The sequence below is a fragment of the Megalobrama amblycephala genome, linkage group LG18, assembly GCF_018812025.1.
Source record: "Megalobrama amblycephala isolate DHTTF-2021 linkage group LG18, ASM1881202v1, whole genome shotgun sequence".
NCBI classification, from domain to species: domain Eukaryota; kingdom Metazoa; phylum Chordata; class Actinopteri; order Cypriniformes; family Xenocyprididae; genus Megalobrama; species Megalobrama amblycephala.
The window spans coordinates 33040293-33056252 of record NC_063061.1 but is presented as its reverse complement, the minus strand read 5'-3'; the positions used below and the strand labels follow the sequence as shown (position 1 = coordinate 33056252).

The window sequence follows — 15960 nt, the reverse complement described above, 5'->3', positions numbered from 1 at the left end:
CCTTAAATGGAAGATGTTTGGGATGACCAGAACCCTTTCTAGAGCTATCGGGGGAGAAGAGCCTTGGTGAGAGAGGTAAAGAACAACCCAAAGATCACTGTGGCTGAGCTCCAGAGATGCAGTCGGGAAATTAATGCGGCCAAGTACAGGGATATCCTGGACGAAAACCTTCTCCAGAGTGCTCAGGACCTCAGACTGGGCTGAAGGTTTACCTTCCAACAAGACAATGACCCTAAGCACACAGCTAAAATAACGAAGGAGTGGCTTCACAACAACTCAGTGACTGTTCTTGAATGGCCCAGCCAGAGCCCTGACTTAAACACAATTGAGCATCTCTGGAGAGACCTAAAAATGGCTGTCCACCAACGTTTACCATCCAACCTGACAGAACTGGAGAGGATCTGCAAGGAGGAATGGCAGAGGATCCCCAAATCCAGGTGTGAAAAACTTGTTGCATCTTTTTTCCAAAAAGACTCATGGCTGTATTAGATCAAAAGGGTGCTTCTACTAAATACTGAGCAAAGGGTCTGAATACTTAGGACCATGTGATATTTCAGTTTTTCTTTTTTAATAAATCTGCAAAAATGTCAACAATTCTGTGTTTTTCTGTCAATATGGGGTGCTGTGTGTACATTAATGAGGAAAAAAATGAACTTAAATGATTTTAGCAAATGGCTGCAATATAACAAAGAGTGAAAAATTTAAGGGGGTCTGAATACTTTCCGTACCCACTGTATAGAAAGACTATTCACTCCTATGGGAGAAAACACATGTTCATGTCAGATTTTGTTGCTGATTTTAAATATGTAATTTAATTGGGAGTTTGCCAAGCAGTTTTTGAGATTTCAGGATTCCCCAATTCAAATAGATAGGACTTGGTCTTGGATGTCCGAAATCATCTGCCCAGAGGTGTTGCAAATATGGCATACTTTCCTTGAAAGGGAAAATAAGAAGAAGAAGAAAAAAAAATGACTTTAGTTACAGTACAAACTGAAATCATAAATGAATATCAGAGGGTGCTAAAGCACATTTTACAGTAATGAAATGTATCATCTCACAATTAATTTATCAACCACAGGAAAAGAACTATGTAAATTAAACTTACAATTTGTAAGAAAGGAAATCCTCATAGTGATTACAAAATGAGTAAGCTATACTCCTTATTATCACTTAATTAGCACCACAATTAAATTGTCTTCTGTTACATAGGGACTACTGAACAAACATTTAGATGTCTATTTTAAAGTGCAAAGAACTGAACATTAAAAAAGTATAAATAAAGCTCTGTAAAAACTTGCATTTTAATTGCATTTTGCGTTTTAACATCTTGCAAGCCACGCCCACATTATCTGTTATCCTCTCGCATTTCAAAAACGCCTACACTACGTCCTACGTCTTCCGTATTCAAATTATGAAAAAAGTGCAAAAAAGCTTTTTTTTAACTCATTTGAATACACAAGGCGGTCTTGCAGAAGCTAGAACTTGTTAAATATAGATATTTTTCTTACACAAATGCATCACTTCGCTTCAGAAGGCCTTTATTAACCCCCCGGAGCCGTGTGGAGTATGTTTATGATGGATGGATGCACCTTCTCAAGCTTCAAACTCGTTGCCCCTGTTCACTGACATTATAAGGCTTGGACGCATCATGATATTTATTAATATAACTCCGATTGTGTTCATCAGAAAAAAGAAAGTCATATACACTTAGGCTCGCTTGAGGTTGAGTAAAGTTTGGTGTAATTCTCATTTTAAAGTGAACTAAGTTAGGATATTGACAGGACATGTCCCACCCGCAAATTACGCCTATGCCTACAGTGTTTATATTCAGACTGTTTTAGACAATCTATGAGGAATATCCCAGTACTTGTGTGACTTATTGGTGGATCCAAAATTGTCAATATTCATATTCATGCATTTTATTCATATTTCATGTTAATCATTTATGGCTTATGATTTATTAATATTACTTTTGATTTCATATATTCATGTACTTTTACTTCATATATTAATCCTCATCATATTTACTCTTTATGGTTTAGAGTATGTATGCTTGTTATATTCAATACTTCTTCAAAGTGTTCCAATGTGACAGGTTATGTCGACATGTTTGTGATTAGATATTGAACACCTGCCAAATACTGCAGTAGTGATGGTGCTTTCAGAATTAGTTGTTCATTTGAACTTGATGTACCTTTATATCAAAATATGTCCGTTTCCATTTCTTCAGACATGTGATAATGCAAGATCTGCAAAATTCCCCTGAGGGTGCCAAAACAACACCTTTTGTATCTATTTTCATCTATCTTTGACATTTGACCAGTCCCTCTGACATAGCCGTTACACCAACTATGACATAATGGATAAATCTGTTTGACCTTTTCTTATTAGACCAAAACATAAGTTTTAGTAGGATGTACGTTTTCCTATGCTTATGGTATAAAACGGACTGGGTCTAATAATTTAGCATTTCTTTTTTGCTTCTGGCATCTCTTCTGCATCTTCTCTCCTACCTCTCATTTCATTCTGCAAATGTTTTAATTTTGTTCCTTCTTTCTCTATATTCATCTTCATCTGTTAGATACAATACTCTAGATTTTATTATTTAATTTGTTTGTCTCTATAATTTTTAATTAATACATTTGTTATTCCTTATTAAAATTTGATCTCTGACATAATCATTGCTGGTCTGCCTGGATCTCATTGCCTCAAGTTTTTGCATCACTTATCATATAGGCTACATAAACAGAGAGAAGTAGCTCAGCTGGCTTTAATATTTTTCCACAAGACAAATTGAGTTTTGTTTATTAACCGCTAGAGCGCAAAAGGTTGCATAGTGTACCTTTAAGCTTTTAACAAGGACTTTAAAATCAAATAAAAATTCACTAAACAGAATTCATAATAGAAAAGAATTTGTGTGTGGTTTTGATCCTCAGAATAACGTGAGTTTTTATGACAATGGTTTGCAGCGCCACAGATTTTCCTCTAGATGGCACCATTTGTTTTCATTTCAACCACCTAATCATGTTGAGTCTATCTTGATTCAAGAAGAGATTATTTTTTTATTGAATTTAGATGCCTTTCTGATATGTGAAGGGAAGGGAGGGAGGGAAGGGAGAAGAGCGAGAGTTGTGTCAAAAGCTATTCCACGTGCCATCCTCTCTACGCCATACTTCCTACTCCCCACAAATTTCAAATTCGAAATTTTGTGTATTTTTTTGTTGTGTATTATTAAAGGTGCCCTAGAATTAAAAATTGAATTCATCTTGGCATAGTTAAATAACAAGAGTTCAGTACATGGAAATGACATACAGTGAGTCTCAAACTCCATTGTTTCCTCCTTATATAAATTTCATTTGTTTAAAAGACCTCCGAAGAACAGACCAATCTCAACATAACACTGACTGTTACGCCCCCAATATTTGCATATGCCAGCCCATGATCAATGCATTAGACAAGGGCAGCCAGTATTAACGTCTGGATGTGTACAGCTGAATCATCAGACTAGGTAAGCAAGCAAGAACAATAGCAAAAAATGGCAGATGGAGCAATAATAACTGACATGATCCATGATAACATGATATTTTTAGTGATATTTGTAAACTGTCTTTCTAAATGTTTCGTTAGCATGTTGCTAAAGTACTGTTAAATGTGGTTAAAGTTACCATCGTTTCTTACTGTATTCACGGAGACAAGAGCCGTAGTTATTTTCATTATTAAACACTTGCAGTCTGCATAATTCATAAACACAACTTCATTCTTTATAAATCTTTCCAAGAGTGTAGCATTAGCCGTTAGCCACGGAGCATAGCCTCAAACTCATTCAGAATCAAATGTAAACATCCAAATAAATACAATACTCACATAATCCAATGTATGCATGCAGCATGCATGACGAACACTTTGTAAAGATCCATTTTGAGGGTTATATTAGCTGTGTGAACTTTGTTTATGCTGTTAAAGGTAAGCGCGAGCTCCGTGGGCGGGGGAGCGCGAGATTTAAAGGGGCCGCAGAATGAATCAGCTCATATTTAATGATGCCCTAAAATAGGCAGGTAAAAAAATTAATTAAAAAAAATATGGGGTATTTTGAGCTGAAACTTCACAGAAACATTCAGGGGACACCTTAGACTTATATTACATCTTGTAAAAAACGTTTGATGGCACCTTTAAGCTAAATACTGTCTTAAAATGCTGTCATTGTTTGTGTAATGGTGTGTGTACAAAGGCTCAAGAAAGCAGGATAATAGGTTTAAAAAGAACTGTAAAGGTTTAATAACAACTCAAAAGGTAGGCAAACACATCCAAAACTAAGGCCGCATTTACACTGCAAGTCTTAATGCACAGATCCGATCTTTTGACCTGATCGGAGATCAGGTAAAACCATAGGGTAAAGCTCTAGACACTTGTTCAGTAGTTCTCAGTGAATCTGTATGATTCATGGGTTCACTTTATCATCGCCCTCTACCGGTGAACCATTGAAATTTCAAACTGTTTTGAAAATGTTTCGAAACAGTGATGACGTAATGAAGCCTCGTTTACTAAAATCACGTGACTTTGGCAGTTTGATACACGCTCCGAATCACTGATTCGAAACAAAAGATTCATGAAGCTTCGGAGCTTCATGAAGCGGTGTTTCGAAATCGGCCATCACTATAAACAAGTATTTGATAGAAGCTGGATAATTGAGAGTGATGATCATGTAAGTGTGATGATCATCTGCTAAATGAGCAGCTTCAGTTAGTGAAGCCACTCTCACAGCCATTCATGAGAGTTTAAATGCTGGGGAATATTCCCACCTTCCCACAGAAGAAGAAGAAGAAAAAGCAGCAAACAAGAGTAATTACTCCAGGAGAAACTACTGACATACTATTGTAAAGATGGAGATTAAAGAAGAACCCTGCATAATTAAAGCTGAAGAGACAGAGGAACAAATAGGTTGGTGTTTTCCTTTCTTTTTAATGATGAAAACTGACAGAACAATACATCTAAAATCTATATAATGGACTCGGTAGTAAATTAGATTTGTGCTAAATTTAAGGCTCACTTCCTGTATAATTATCTTGTTCACATTTGTCTTTCTTTAATTGAATTGTGAGAATTTAATATGTTGATTATAGAATTGATGGAAGTGAATGAAGTCCGACATCATCATAATTTCACAAATGAAGACGAAAACGCTGTTGTTTCAAAGACTGAGAAGAACTTCACGCAACAACCAGCTGGAAAAACTGGAGTCAAAGGATCTTTGACCTGCTCTGAGTGTGAAAAGAGTTACACACGTAAAAAAGCCCTTAAGAGACACATGCAAATTCACCCTGGAGAGAATCTGTTCACATGCACTCAGTGTGAAAAGAGTTTCAGTTACAAAGGAGACCTAAATAATCACATGAGAATTCACACTGGAGAAAAACCGTTCACATGCACTCAGTGTGGAAAGAGTTTCAGTTACAAAGGAGACCTAAATAATCACATGAGAATTCACACTGGAGAAAAACCGTTCACATGCACTCAGTGTGGAAAGAGTTTCAATCGCAAAAGCACTCTCGGAACTCATCTGCGTACTCACTCTGGAGTGAAGTCATTCAGCTGTGATCAGTGTGATAAAACATTTGTTTTTTCATCAGGTTTAAAAAGACACCTTAAAGTTCATGCTGCTGTGAAGCCTCACTTTTGTTCTTTTTGTGGAAAGAGTTTTTCAATACTGCAGTTTTTAAAAGAGCACAAGCATATTCATACTGGTGTGAGACCTTATATGTGCTTTGACTGTGGGAAGACCTTTACTAAATCGGGCACCTTAAAAACGCATGGAGAGAATGGAGAGAAACCATTTTTTTTAAAATGTAAAATAAAATTTTACATTTTATTTTTTGAAATATATTTCAAATATATTCCCTTTTCAATAGTACATTGCAAATATACTTACAAAAAAGTGTACCATCTTTAAATATATAACAAGTATAGCATCATATTTTCACAATAGGCCTACAAATTTTAACATAGTTTAAAATAATTGTAATCCAGTATATTTTCTAAAATTATATCTTAAAAACATATACTTAAAATGAACGTTCTGTGTATTTATATGAACATTACCTACTTTAAAATATATTTTAAACTGTATGCTCAAAATAGTAATTGTAACAATGCACTGAAAGTATATTTTAAAAATACATTATTTAATATTGTGAAGTTGTATTGTATTTAAAGTTAAATTTGAGTATATTTTTTAAGTTTAATTATTCATGCTTGGAAGTCATTTCATTACTTGTGCATATTTCTTTCAGAAAGTGTTCAAATGTATGACTGATGTGCTAAAAGCCCATTTTTAAATATATGCAGTGTAGCCTACACTGCAAATATGTGTAAATATGTTTAATAAGTTTACACTGGCAGAAAAGAATCATGTTACAATCATACACACACATCTATATTAACACAACACACCACAAGTGCACGCAAGAAAATATGAGCTGAGTGGTTTATTATCGGAATTCAAATGTCTCTTCAACTTCGTCTGTGACCAATCAGAGTTTGTTGCTCACTGCCTTCAGCCAATCAGAGCTGCTAACATCACGATACTCGTCTGAATCCCTCTTGCTCACTCACAGGAGGAGGCTTGCAGGTGAAGGACAATGTTGCAATGCTTTATTTGTTTAATAAAACATTGAAAGCGCAATACATCACTCAGTCTTGGGAATTCAGACCAGTTAAATCAAGTGACATCACAGCCTGACCTTGATGGCGACGACAACCGGGATAAAATGGTCAACGCGATCCCGGAAAGAACCGGAGAAAAGGTCCTGCTATTTGGAGGTAAGTTGTAGTCTACCAGTTATTTCCGATAACTATATTGTTCTTCTCAATTTAACAAACGAAAAATTGTCGATGCTTAGCCCCGTTCATATGATTGGTCAAATCGCCCCGTATTCTAGGTACGATATTAATTCATAAAGATTCGTATACTGTATATGCTTGACTATGTACTGGAAACAGTATCGACATGATACAGTACTGATACAGTTCCCTACTGCTAATCCTTATTTACTGTTCAAAAATAGTATTGGTTCAATGTAGGGTTTAGATAGAATATTGTAAACGTGAATAAAAAGTTGAACGTGCTGTCGGACCTTATATCTCTTGTATGCTGTTCTTCACGAGTTTCTGCAGTCACTGCCTCTGTGTAATAATGAGCAGCTCATCAGAACATGGAATATAATGTGTCATTTGTATTTGTGTATAGAGGGTCAGTATGGCCAATAATGTTTTTTTTTTTTCTTTTGGTGTTTGATGAAAATGGTAAGTTTAGCTGAAACCATGTGAAGTTTAAATAAAAACCATTGGACTTGTTAATGAAATATGTCTCTTCATTAGTGATGTTACATTTTATTTATTTTAATGGCCTTGAAAACAAATGCACTCAACGTGAGGAAAATGTCTCCTAATTCATTAAACTGTAGTTAAATGGTAGCATGATTATAATTACTGTATTGTGTGAGATTATGTCATTCAAAGTACAGTAGTCAACATTTGAACTGGATCATAAAAGTTCATCAAAGTTGACCTAAGAAGAAGGTTTTAGGACAACTTTGATGAAAGGTTTTGATCTACTTAAAATGTTGACTACTATTCAGTATCTTGCAGAAGTAAGTACACCCCTCACACTTTGTATAACAGTGTACATTTTTTGTCCCCTCAAAATAACCCAACACACAGCCATTAAAGGGATAGTTCACCCAAAAATGAAAATTTGATGTTTATCTGCTTACCCCCAGCGCATCCAAGATGTAGGTGACTTAATTTCTTCAGTAGAACACAAATGATGATTTTTAACTCCAACCGCTGCCGTCTGTCAGTCGTATAATGGCAGTAGATGGGAACTTCATCTATAAGAGTAAATAAAGCTTGCTTAGACAAATCCAAATTAAACCCTGCGGCTCGTGACGACACATTGATGTCCTAAGACACGAAACGATCGGTTTGTGTGAGAAACCGAACAGTATTTATATCATTTTTTACCTCTAAAACACCACTATGTCCAACTCCGTTCATGACTCCTTTAGTGATGTCCGATCGCGCTCTGACAGCAGCAGTGATGTCTGACACTCATTGAAGTATATGCGCGAGACATCACTTCCGTTGTCAGAGCGCGATCAGACATCACTAAAGGAGTCATGAACGGAGTTGGACATAGTGATGTTTTAGAGGTAAAAAATGATATAAATACTGTTCGGTTTCTCACACAAACCGATCGTTTCGTGTCTTAGGACATTAATGTGTCGTCACGAGCCGCAGGGTTTAATTTGGATTTGTCTAAGCAAGCTTTATTTACTCTTATAGATGAAGTTCCCATCTACTGCAATTATTTGACTGACAGACGGCAGCAGTTGGAGTTAAAAATCATCATTTGTGTTCTACTGAAGAAAAAATGTCACCTACATCTTGGATGCGCTGGGGGTAAGCAGATAAACATCAAATTTTCATTTTTGGGTGAACTATCCCTTTAATGTCTAAACTGCTGGCCACAAAAGTGAGTACACCCCTTAGTGAAAATGTCCAAATTGGGCCCAATTAGCCATTTTCTCTCCCCGGTGTCATGTGACTCATAAGTGTTACAAGATCTCAGGTGTGAATGGGGAGCAGGTGTGTTAAAGGATTAGTCCACTTTCAAATTAAAATTTCCTGATAATTTACTCACCCCCATGTCATCCAAGATGTCCTTTTCTCTTCAGTCGAAAAGAAATTAAGGTTTTTGATGAAAACATTCCAGAATTTTTCTCCATATAGTGGACTTCAATGGAGCCCAAACAGTTGAAGGTCAAAATTACAGTTTCAGTGCAGCTTCAAAGGGCTTTAAACGATACCAGACGAGGAATAAGGGTCTTATCTCAGGTCAACAGGTCAGGTCAAAGTTTGAACTAATCGTTATATACTTGCACTAGTATATTGTATATGACAATTTAGTTCAAACTTTGACCTGTGGAGGGCAGTAATACACTTAGCAGTGTCTACACTGCCGGAATTCTAATAGAGAAGAAGAAGAGAGCTAGTTCAAGATGAGCATTTATGGTTAAAATGTATAAAATTTTAATTTTTTTTAGAAAATGAGTGATAGTTTCTCTAGATAAGACTCTTATTTCTCATCTGGGATCGTGTAGAACGCTAAACCGTTTGGAGGCCATTGAAGTCCAATATATGCAGAAAAATCCTGGAATGTTTTCATCAAAAACCTTAATTTCTTTTCGACTGAAGAGAGAAGGACATGAACATCTTGGATAACATGGGGGAGAGTAAATTATCAGGAAATTTTATTTTGAAAGTGGACTAATCCTTGGACTAACAATGGTGTTATCACTCTCACTTTCTCATACTGGTCACATGGCACCTCATGGCAAAGAACTCTCTGAGGATCTGAAAAAAAATTGTTCCTCTACATAAAGATGGCATAGGCTATAAGAAGATTGCCCTGAAACTAAGCTGCAGCAATTGGCCAAGACCATACAGTGCTTTAACAGGACAGGTTCCACTCAGAACAGGCCTTGCCATGGTCGACCAAAGCAGTTGAGTGCACATGCTCAGCGTTATATCCAGAGGCTGTGTTTGGGAAATAGACGTATGAGTGCTGCCAGCATTGCTGCAGAGGTTGAAGGGGTGGGGGGTCAGCCTGTCAGTGGTCAGACCATACGCCGCACACTTCATCAAATTGGTCTGCATGGCTGTCGTCCGAGAAGGAAGCCTCTTCTAAAGATGATGCACTTTGGATAAAAGCGTCTGCCAAATGAATAAATGCACAAGAAAGCCTGTAAACAGTTTGCTGAAGACAAGCAGACTAAGGACATGGATTACTGGAACCATGTCCTGTGGTCTGATGAGACCAAGATAAACTTATTTGGTTCAGATGGTGTCGAGCGTGTGTGGTGGCAACCAGGTGAGTAGTACAAAGACAAGTGTGTCTTGCCTGCAGTCAAGCATGGTGGTGGAAGTGTCATGGTCCAGGGCTGCATGAGTGCTGCTGGCACTGGAGAGCTACAGTTCATTGAGGGAACCGAATGAGCAGAGCATGATCCCCTCCCTTCAGTGAGTGGGCCGTATAGGGTAGTATTTCAACATGATAACGACCCCAAAAACACCTCCCTCCAAGATGACCACTGCCTTGCTAAAGAAGCTGAGGGTACCTAAACCCTATTGAGCATCTGTGGGGCATCCTCAAACTGAAGGTGTAGGAGCAGACTAAGGACATGGATAAGGACATCCACTAGCTCTGTGATGTCGTCATGGAGGAGTAGAAGAGGACTCCAGTGGCAACCTGTGAAGCTCTGGTGAACTCCATACCCAAGAGGGTTAAGGCAGTGCTGGAAAATAATGGTGGCCACACAAAATATTACATAAATATACACTTTGGGCCCAATTTGGACAATTTCACTTAGGGGTGTACTCACTTTTGTGGCCAGCGGTTTAGACATTAATGGCTGTGTGTTGAGTTATTTTGAGGGGACAGCAAATTTACACTTATACGAGCTGTACACTCACTACTTTACATTGTATTAAAGTGTAATATCTTCAGTGTTGTCACATGAAAAGATATAATAAAATATTTACAAAAATGTGAGGAGTGTACTCACTTCTGTGAGAATACTGTATGTGTTTTGACCGAGCTTCACTACATCAGCCACAGTAACTGTACAAGTGTCAACTGTCTTCATCCATATCATGTGATTGTGATGTACTAATATTGTTGTAATTAATAATATTATATTAAGTCTTTTTGTATTTATGGTCACTTACATCTTCTGTAATTTGTTATATCAATAAAAGACAGATCTAAACTTGTACTTGTTGAGTGGCTTAATTAATAAATTTAGTTCCGTGTAAGGGTTTCTACATTTTATTTATAGTTATTAAAAGATTAGTCCACCTTTAAATAAACTTTTCCTGATAATTTACTCACCCCCATGTCATCCAAGATGTCCATGTCAAGTGTTTTCATCAAAAACTTTAATTTCTTTTTGACCTGAAGAAAGAAAGACATGGACATCTTGGATGACATGGGGGTGAGCAAATTATCAGGAAAAGTTTATTTAAAAGTGGACTAATCCTTTAACTCTGCAGTAATAAATTACTATTTTAAACTAAAAAGTGGAGTAGATGTTTTTCAATTTAAGATTTGTAGAATAATGAAGCTTCCAGTGCACACATGAATACAACAAGACATGTAATAATAAAACAAAAGAATAACAATGTGAAAAGTATAAAGAAATAGAATAAGTCATAATATTGCATTAAACACTGGGAGTTCTGCACTAAGAGAGGACAAGAGAGGCATTTAACCTGTGGGAAGAAGAAGAAGAAGAAGAAGAAGCTGCTCCTGTGCCTAGATGTTCTGACTCGCTGGCCAGGTGTTTTGACATTTCTCACATAAGAGCAAAAATCAGCTAGTTTACATATCCCTTGCAGAATCTTCAAAATGAACAGTGGGCAGTTTAACTGCTCAGGACAAACAAGTATATAAGAATAACTATCACAAAACATAAAAACAGTCATTGATAATCCAGGTATTGACACAGTATTAAGAATCAATGTGAACTTTAGAATTGGGTCATTTGTGTAAATTCAGTAATGAGGGAATTGTTTCTAAATGACTGAGAAAAACACCTGAATAATTCAGAGTGATTGTAAGTGTGATGATCATCTGCTAAATGAGCAACAGCGACCACAATTCACACCTTCAGTCAGTGAAGCTGCTCTCACAGCCGTTCATGAGAGTTTTAATGCTGGGGAATATTCCCATCTTCCCACAGGAGAAGAAGCAAGAAGGAGAAATTACTCAAGGAGAAACTACTGACATACTATTGTAAAAATGGAGTTTAAAGAAGAACCTTGCAGAATAAAAGATGAAGATACAGAGGAACAAACAGGTTGGTGTCTATTCTTGATTCTTCCTTAATTACTCCTGAACATTAAGACTACAAACCCTCATTTACAAAATTATAGGAGCTGTAAAATAACATTAACTATAGGAACAGATATAAAAATACAAGATAAGTTTGAGAAAATACATTTCTGGTCACACAGATGTTGTATTATAGATGTATTTCTTGTGTTCTCATATGTTATAGTTTCTTATTTTAAGTTGAGTTAGGGAAAATGCATCTGCGGATTTAAGGTAGTTGCCAAGATTTGATGACCTATTATAATGACAAAGTACTTTTAGGACTTGAAAAATAAAATACCTGAGCATGGTTGCTTTCTGTTATTAAACTATGGATTACTTTTATCTCAGTCTTGAATTGTCTAACGTAATATGTTTGTTTTAGACCTGATGGAACAAAGTGAAGTGGAGGAGAAACTCCATCAGTTTCAGAAACCTCAACAGAGAGGAGAGAATTGTTCTTACACCTGCTCTCAGTGTGGAAAGAGACTCGCATCTAAATCAGGCTTAAAGAAACACATGAGGATCCACAATGAAGAGAAACCCTTCACATGCCATCAGTGTGGAAAGAGCTTCACATGGGCAAAAAGTCTCCAAATCCATCTGCTGTTTCACTCAGGAGAACGATCATTTGGCTGTGATCAGTGTGACAAGAAATTTATTTTGGAAGCAACCCTGAAAAGACACATGAAAAGTCATGCAGGTGTGAAGCCTCACGTGTGTTCTGATTGTGGAAAGAGTTTTTCAATATTGGAGACTTTAAAACAGCATGAGCGTATTCATACTGGTATGAAAACTCATGTGTGCATTGACTGTGGGAAGAGTTTCGCTCGGTCAGGACACCTGAAAGGTCATGAGATAGTTCATACTGGAGTAAAACCGTACAAGTGCTCACACTGTGGAAAGTGTTTTGCTCGGTTAGGACATCTGAAAGGTCATGAAAGAGTTCATACTGGAGAGAAACCGCACCAGTGCTCTTCATGTGGGAAGAGTTTCAGCCAATCATCTAATCTACGGACTCATAAGAAAAAGTGTTGTCCAAAGTGAGCAAAGTTAACTTTCAGATCTATCAATTTCTAGTAAATAAGCTTCAGATTTGGCAAAAGCTGGAATTTCAACAGAATGATTCTCATTTGCTAAAATTAGTAATGAAGTTTGATAAATGCCAAAGTAACAGTTCAGAAAACTTGTGTGTTGCTGTAAATGCTACAGATTATGAGGGGATTTTTTTTTTATTTTGAAGAAAATCACATTAATTTCTCCATGAAATCATCCATTTCATGAAAAAGCATTATCACATTTTTTTTGTCAAGCTGTTTAGAGGTTGAGAACATGTTTGAAGAGACTTTCTTGCATTGAATTACATTGACTTTCTTACATTTTTTTAGACTTTGAGAAATAAAAAGGAACAAAACCTATGTGACTTATTCAATGAATGAATTTATCTGAAATCAAGGCATTAAACATTTTAACATGTATCAAGTGTGTAGTAATATATGTAAAGAGAAGATGAAATGCATGTGGCAATGCTGCAGAGAAGAATAGTGGTTTTACAGCTGCTATCAAGTGTAAAGAGATGAACTAACTTTTACTTTACATGGATTTTGGTCAATGATAAGATAAACACGAAATCTTGCTAAACAACTTAATGAATTATGTGATTGCATTGATTCATCTCTTGAAGCAGATTGTGTAGTTTCATCATCAGAATAAATCTCTGTGTTTCTATATGAAGTTAATGAATTGAACATTAGCAGTACCACATATTTAATTTTAGATGGCATAATTTGTCATATTCAGTCATTTAATTTAAACGGCTAGAATTTGTGTTGCCATCAGTAGAAGAAACTGTATATTGACTGTCAGCAGAAAGTCATGGTTTCGAAGGGATGAAGGGTGTAGGGGTCAAAAAAACTATTTTTTTGGAAAACACTTCTGTGTCATCTTAATGAGACAATCAAGGAGGCGCCTTCTTCTTTTTCCCACTGTGTACTCTTTGTATTAATATGCAATACATGTTCATTTACTGTAGTAACATTATAAGCTACTGCTGGTCTTTTACATTAAATATAATGTATATTGTGTCTATGTATTTTAAACATTTGAATAGACTGATAAAGGGAGCTGTAAAGTATTTTTTATTGAAGTACAATGCCATTTTGATCATTATAATGTACCAAATCTAACTATATTAAATATTTAACTATAAATATTACAGTATAGAAAAATACTACATATACATTTATAGGTAAAATCAAACTCCCAGCTTCCTGTACCCATTGTGTGATGCTAAACAACTTCCCTGTGCAAAGAATCATGGGGGCCCAAAGTGTCCATCAGTTCGAAATCCTTCATTCTGAAGGGCCCTTTGAAGTGGTCAGTTTTGAGCACTTCGGTTTGGAACGACCCTTCAATATGAAGAAGAAGAAGAAGAAGCTCCTGTGTCTAGATGTTCTGTCTCACCGGCCAGGTGTTTTGATGTATCTCACGTAAGAGCAAAAGTCAGCTACAGTTGTGGTCATAAGTTTATATATCCCTTGCAGAATCTGCACAATGTTAATAACTTAAAAAAGAGGAATCATAAATTGTCATTTTGTTTTTAGCATTTTTCTGAAGAACAGTGGGCAGTTTAACTGCTCAGGACAAACAAGAATATAATAATAACTATCACAAAACATAAAAACAGTCACTGATAATTCAGGTATAATCAATGTGAACTTTGGAATTGGGTCATTTGTATAAATTCAGTAATGAGTTAATTGTTTGACTATTTGAGAAAAAAACCTGAATAATTCAGAGTGATTGCAAGTGTGATGATCATCTGCTAAATGAGCAACAGCGACCACAATTCACACCTTCAGTCAGTGAAGCCCCTCCCACAGCCGTTCATGAGAGTTTAAATGTTGGGAAATATTCCCATCTTCCCACAGGAGACGAAGCAGCAAGCAGGAGGAATTACTGCAGGAGAAACTGACATATTATTGTAAAGATGGAGATTAAAGAAGAACCCTGCAGAATAAAAGAAGAAGTTACAGAGGAACAAACTGGTTGGTGTCCATTCTTGATTCTTCATTAATAACTACTGAACATTAAGACTATAAACCATAATTTAAAAAAATCATAGGAGCAGTAAAGTTTCAGTAAAGGAGCAGTGCTTTCTGCTATTAAACTACTTTTATCTCAGTCTTGAATTGTCTAATGTAATATGTTCGTTTTAGACCTGATGGAACAAAGTGAAGTGGAGGAGAAACTCCATCAGTTTCAGAAACCTCAACAAAACACTCAAAGAAGAGGAGAGAAATGTTCTTACACCTGCTCTCAGTGTGGAAAGAGACTCGCATCTAAATCAGGCTTAAAGAGACACATGAGGATCCACAATGAAGAGAAACCCTTCACATGCCATCAGTGTGGAAAGAGCTTCACATGGGCACAAAGTCTCAAAAAACATCTGATGATTCACTCAGGAGAAAGATCATTTGGCTGTGATCAGTGTGACAAGAAATTTATTTTGGAAGGGGACCTGAAAAGACACATGAAAATTCATGCAGATGTGAAGCCTCACGTGTGTTCTGTTTGTGGAAAGAGTTTTTCAATACAGGCGTATTTAAAAAAGCATGAGCATATTCATACTGGTGTGAGACCTTATGTGTGCTTTGACTGTGGGAAGAGCTTTATTACATCAGACGACTTAAAAACACACCAGAGAATTCATACTGGAGAGAAACCGTACGAGTGCTCACACTGTGGAAAGAGTTTCGCTCAGTCAGGAGCCATGAAAGCTCATGAGAGAATTCATACTGGAGAGAAACCGTACAAGTGCTCTTCATGTGGAAAGCGTTTCAGCCAATCATCTCATCTACAGACTCATAAGAAAAAGTATTGTCCAAAGTGAGCAAAGTTAACATTCAGATCTATCATTTTCAAGTAAATAAGCTTCAGATTTGGCAAAAGCTGGAATTTCAACAGAATGATTTCATTTAAGAGTCTCATTTGCAGTGTTGGGCACATTACTATAAAAAAGTAACTAGTTA

At 36.5% G+C, this 15960-nt stretch overlaps 2 protein-coding genes across 2 annotated transcripts; both read left to right on the top strand.

Moving 5' to 3' along the window:
- The first annotated feature begins 6551 nt into the window (after positions 1–6551).
- On the top strand, positions 6552–13963 carry LOC125252451 (gastrula zinc finger protein XlCGF7.1-like). Its single transcript, XM_048165775.1, has 3 exons — positions 6552–6816; positions 11799–11915; positions 12315–13963. The coding sequence occupies exons 2-3, from the start codon at positions 11858–11860 to the stop codon at positions 12974–12976; spliced, it is 720 nt and encodes a 239-aa protein (XP_048021732.1). The 5' UTR covers positions 6552–6816; positions 11799–11857; the 3' UTR covers positions 12977–13963.
- Positions 13964–14918: 955 nt separating this feature from the next.
- Positions 14919–15821, top strand: LOC125252302 (oocyte zinc finger protein XlCOF15-like). Its single transcript, XM_048165488.1, has 2 exons — positions 14919–14976; positions 15148–15821. Exons 1-2 carry the CDS (start codon positions 14919–14921, stop codon positions 15819–15821), a joined length of 732 nt encoding a protein of 243 aa, XP_048021445.1.
- Positions 15822–15960: the final 139 nt, after the last annotated feature.

Excerpts from the sequence above, each read along its gene's own strand:
- LOC125252451 (XM_048165775.1), top strand. The coding sequence starts at position 11,858 with ATGGAGTTTAAAGAAGAACCTTGCAGAATAAAAGATGAAGATACAGAG. Across the intron at positions 11,916-12,314 it reads AGATACAGAGGAACAAACAG|ACCTGATGGAACAAAGTGAA; the intron begins GTTGGTGTCTAT and ends TGTTTGTTTTAG.
- LOC125252302 (XM_048165488.1), top strand. The coding sequence starts at position 14,919 with ATGGAGATTAAAGAAGAACCCTGCAGAATAAAAGAAGAAGTTACAGAG. Across the intron at positions 14,977-15,147 it reads AGTTACAGAGGAACAAACTG|ACCTGATGGAACAAAGTGAA; the intron begins GTTGGTGTCCAT and ends TGTTCGTTTTAG.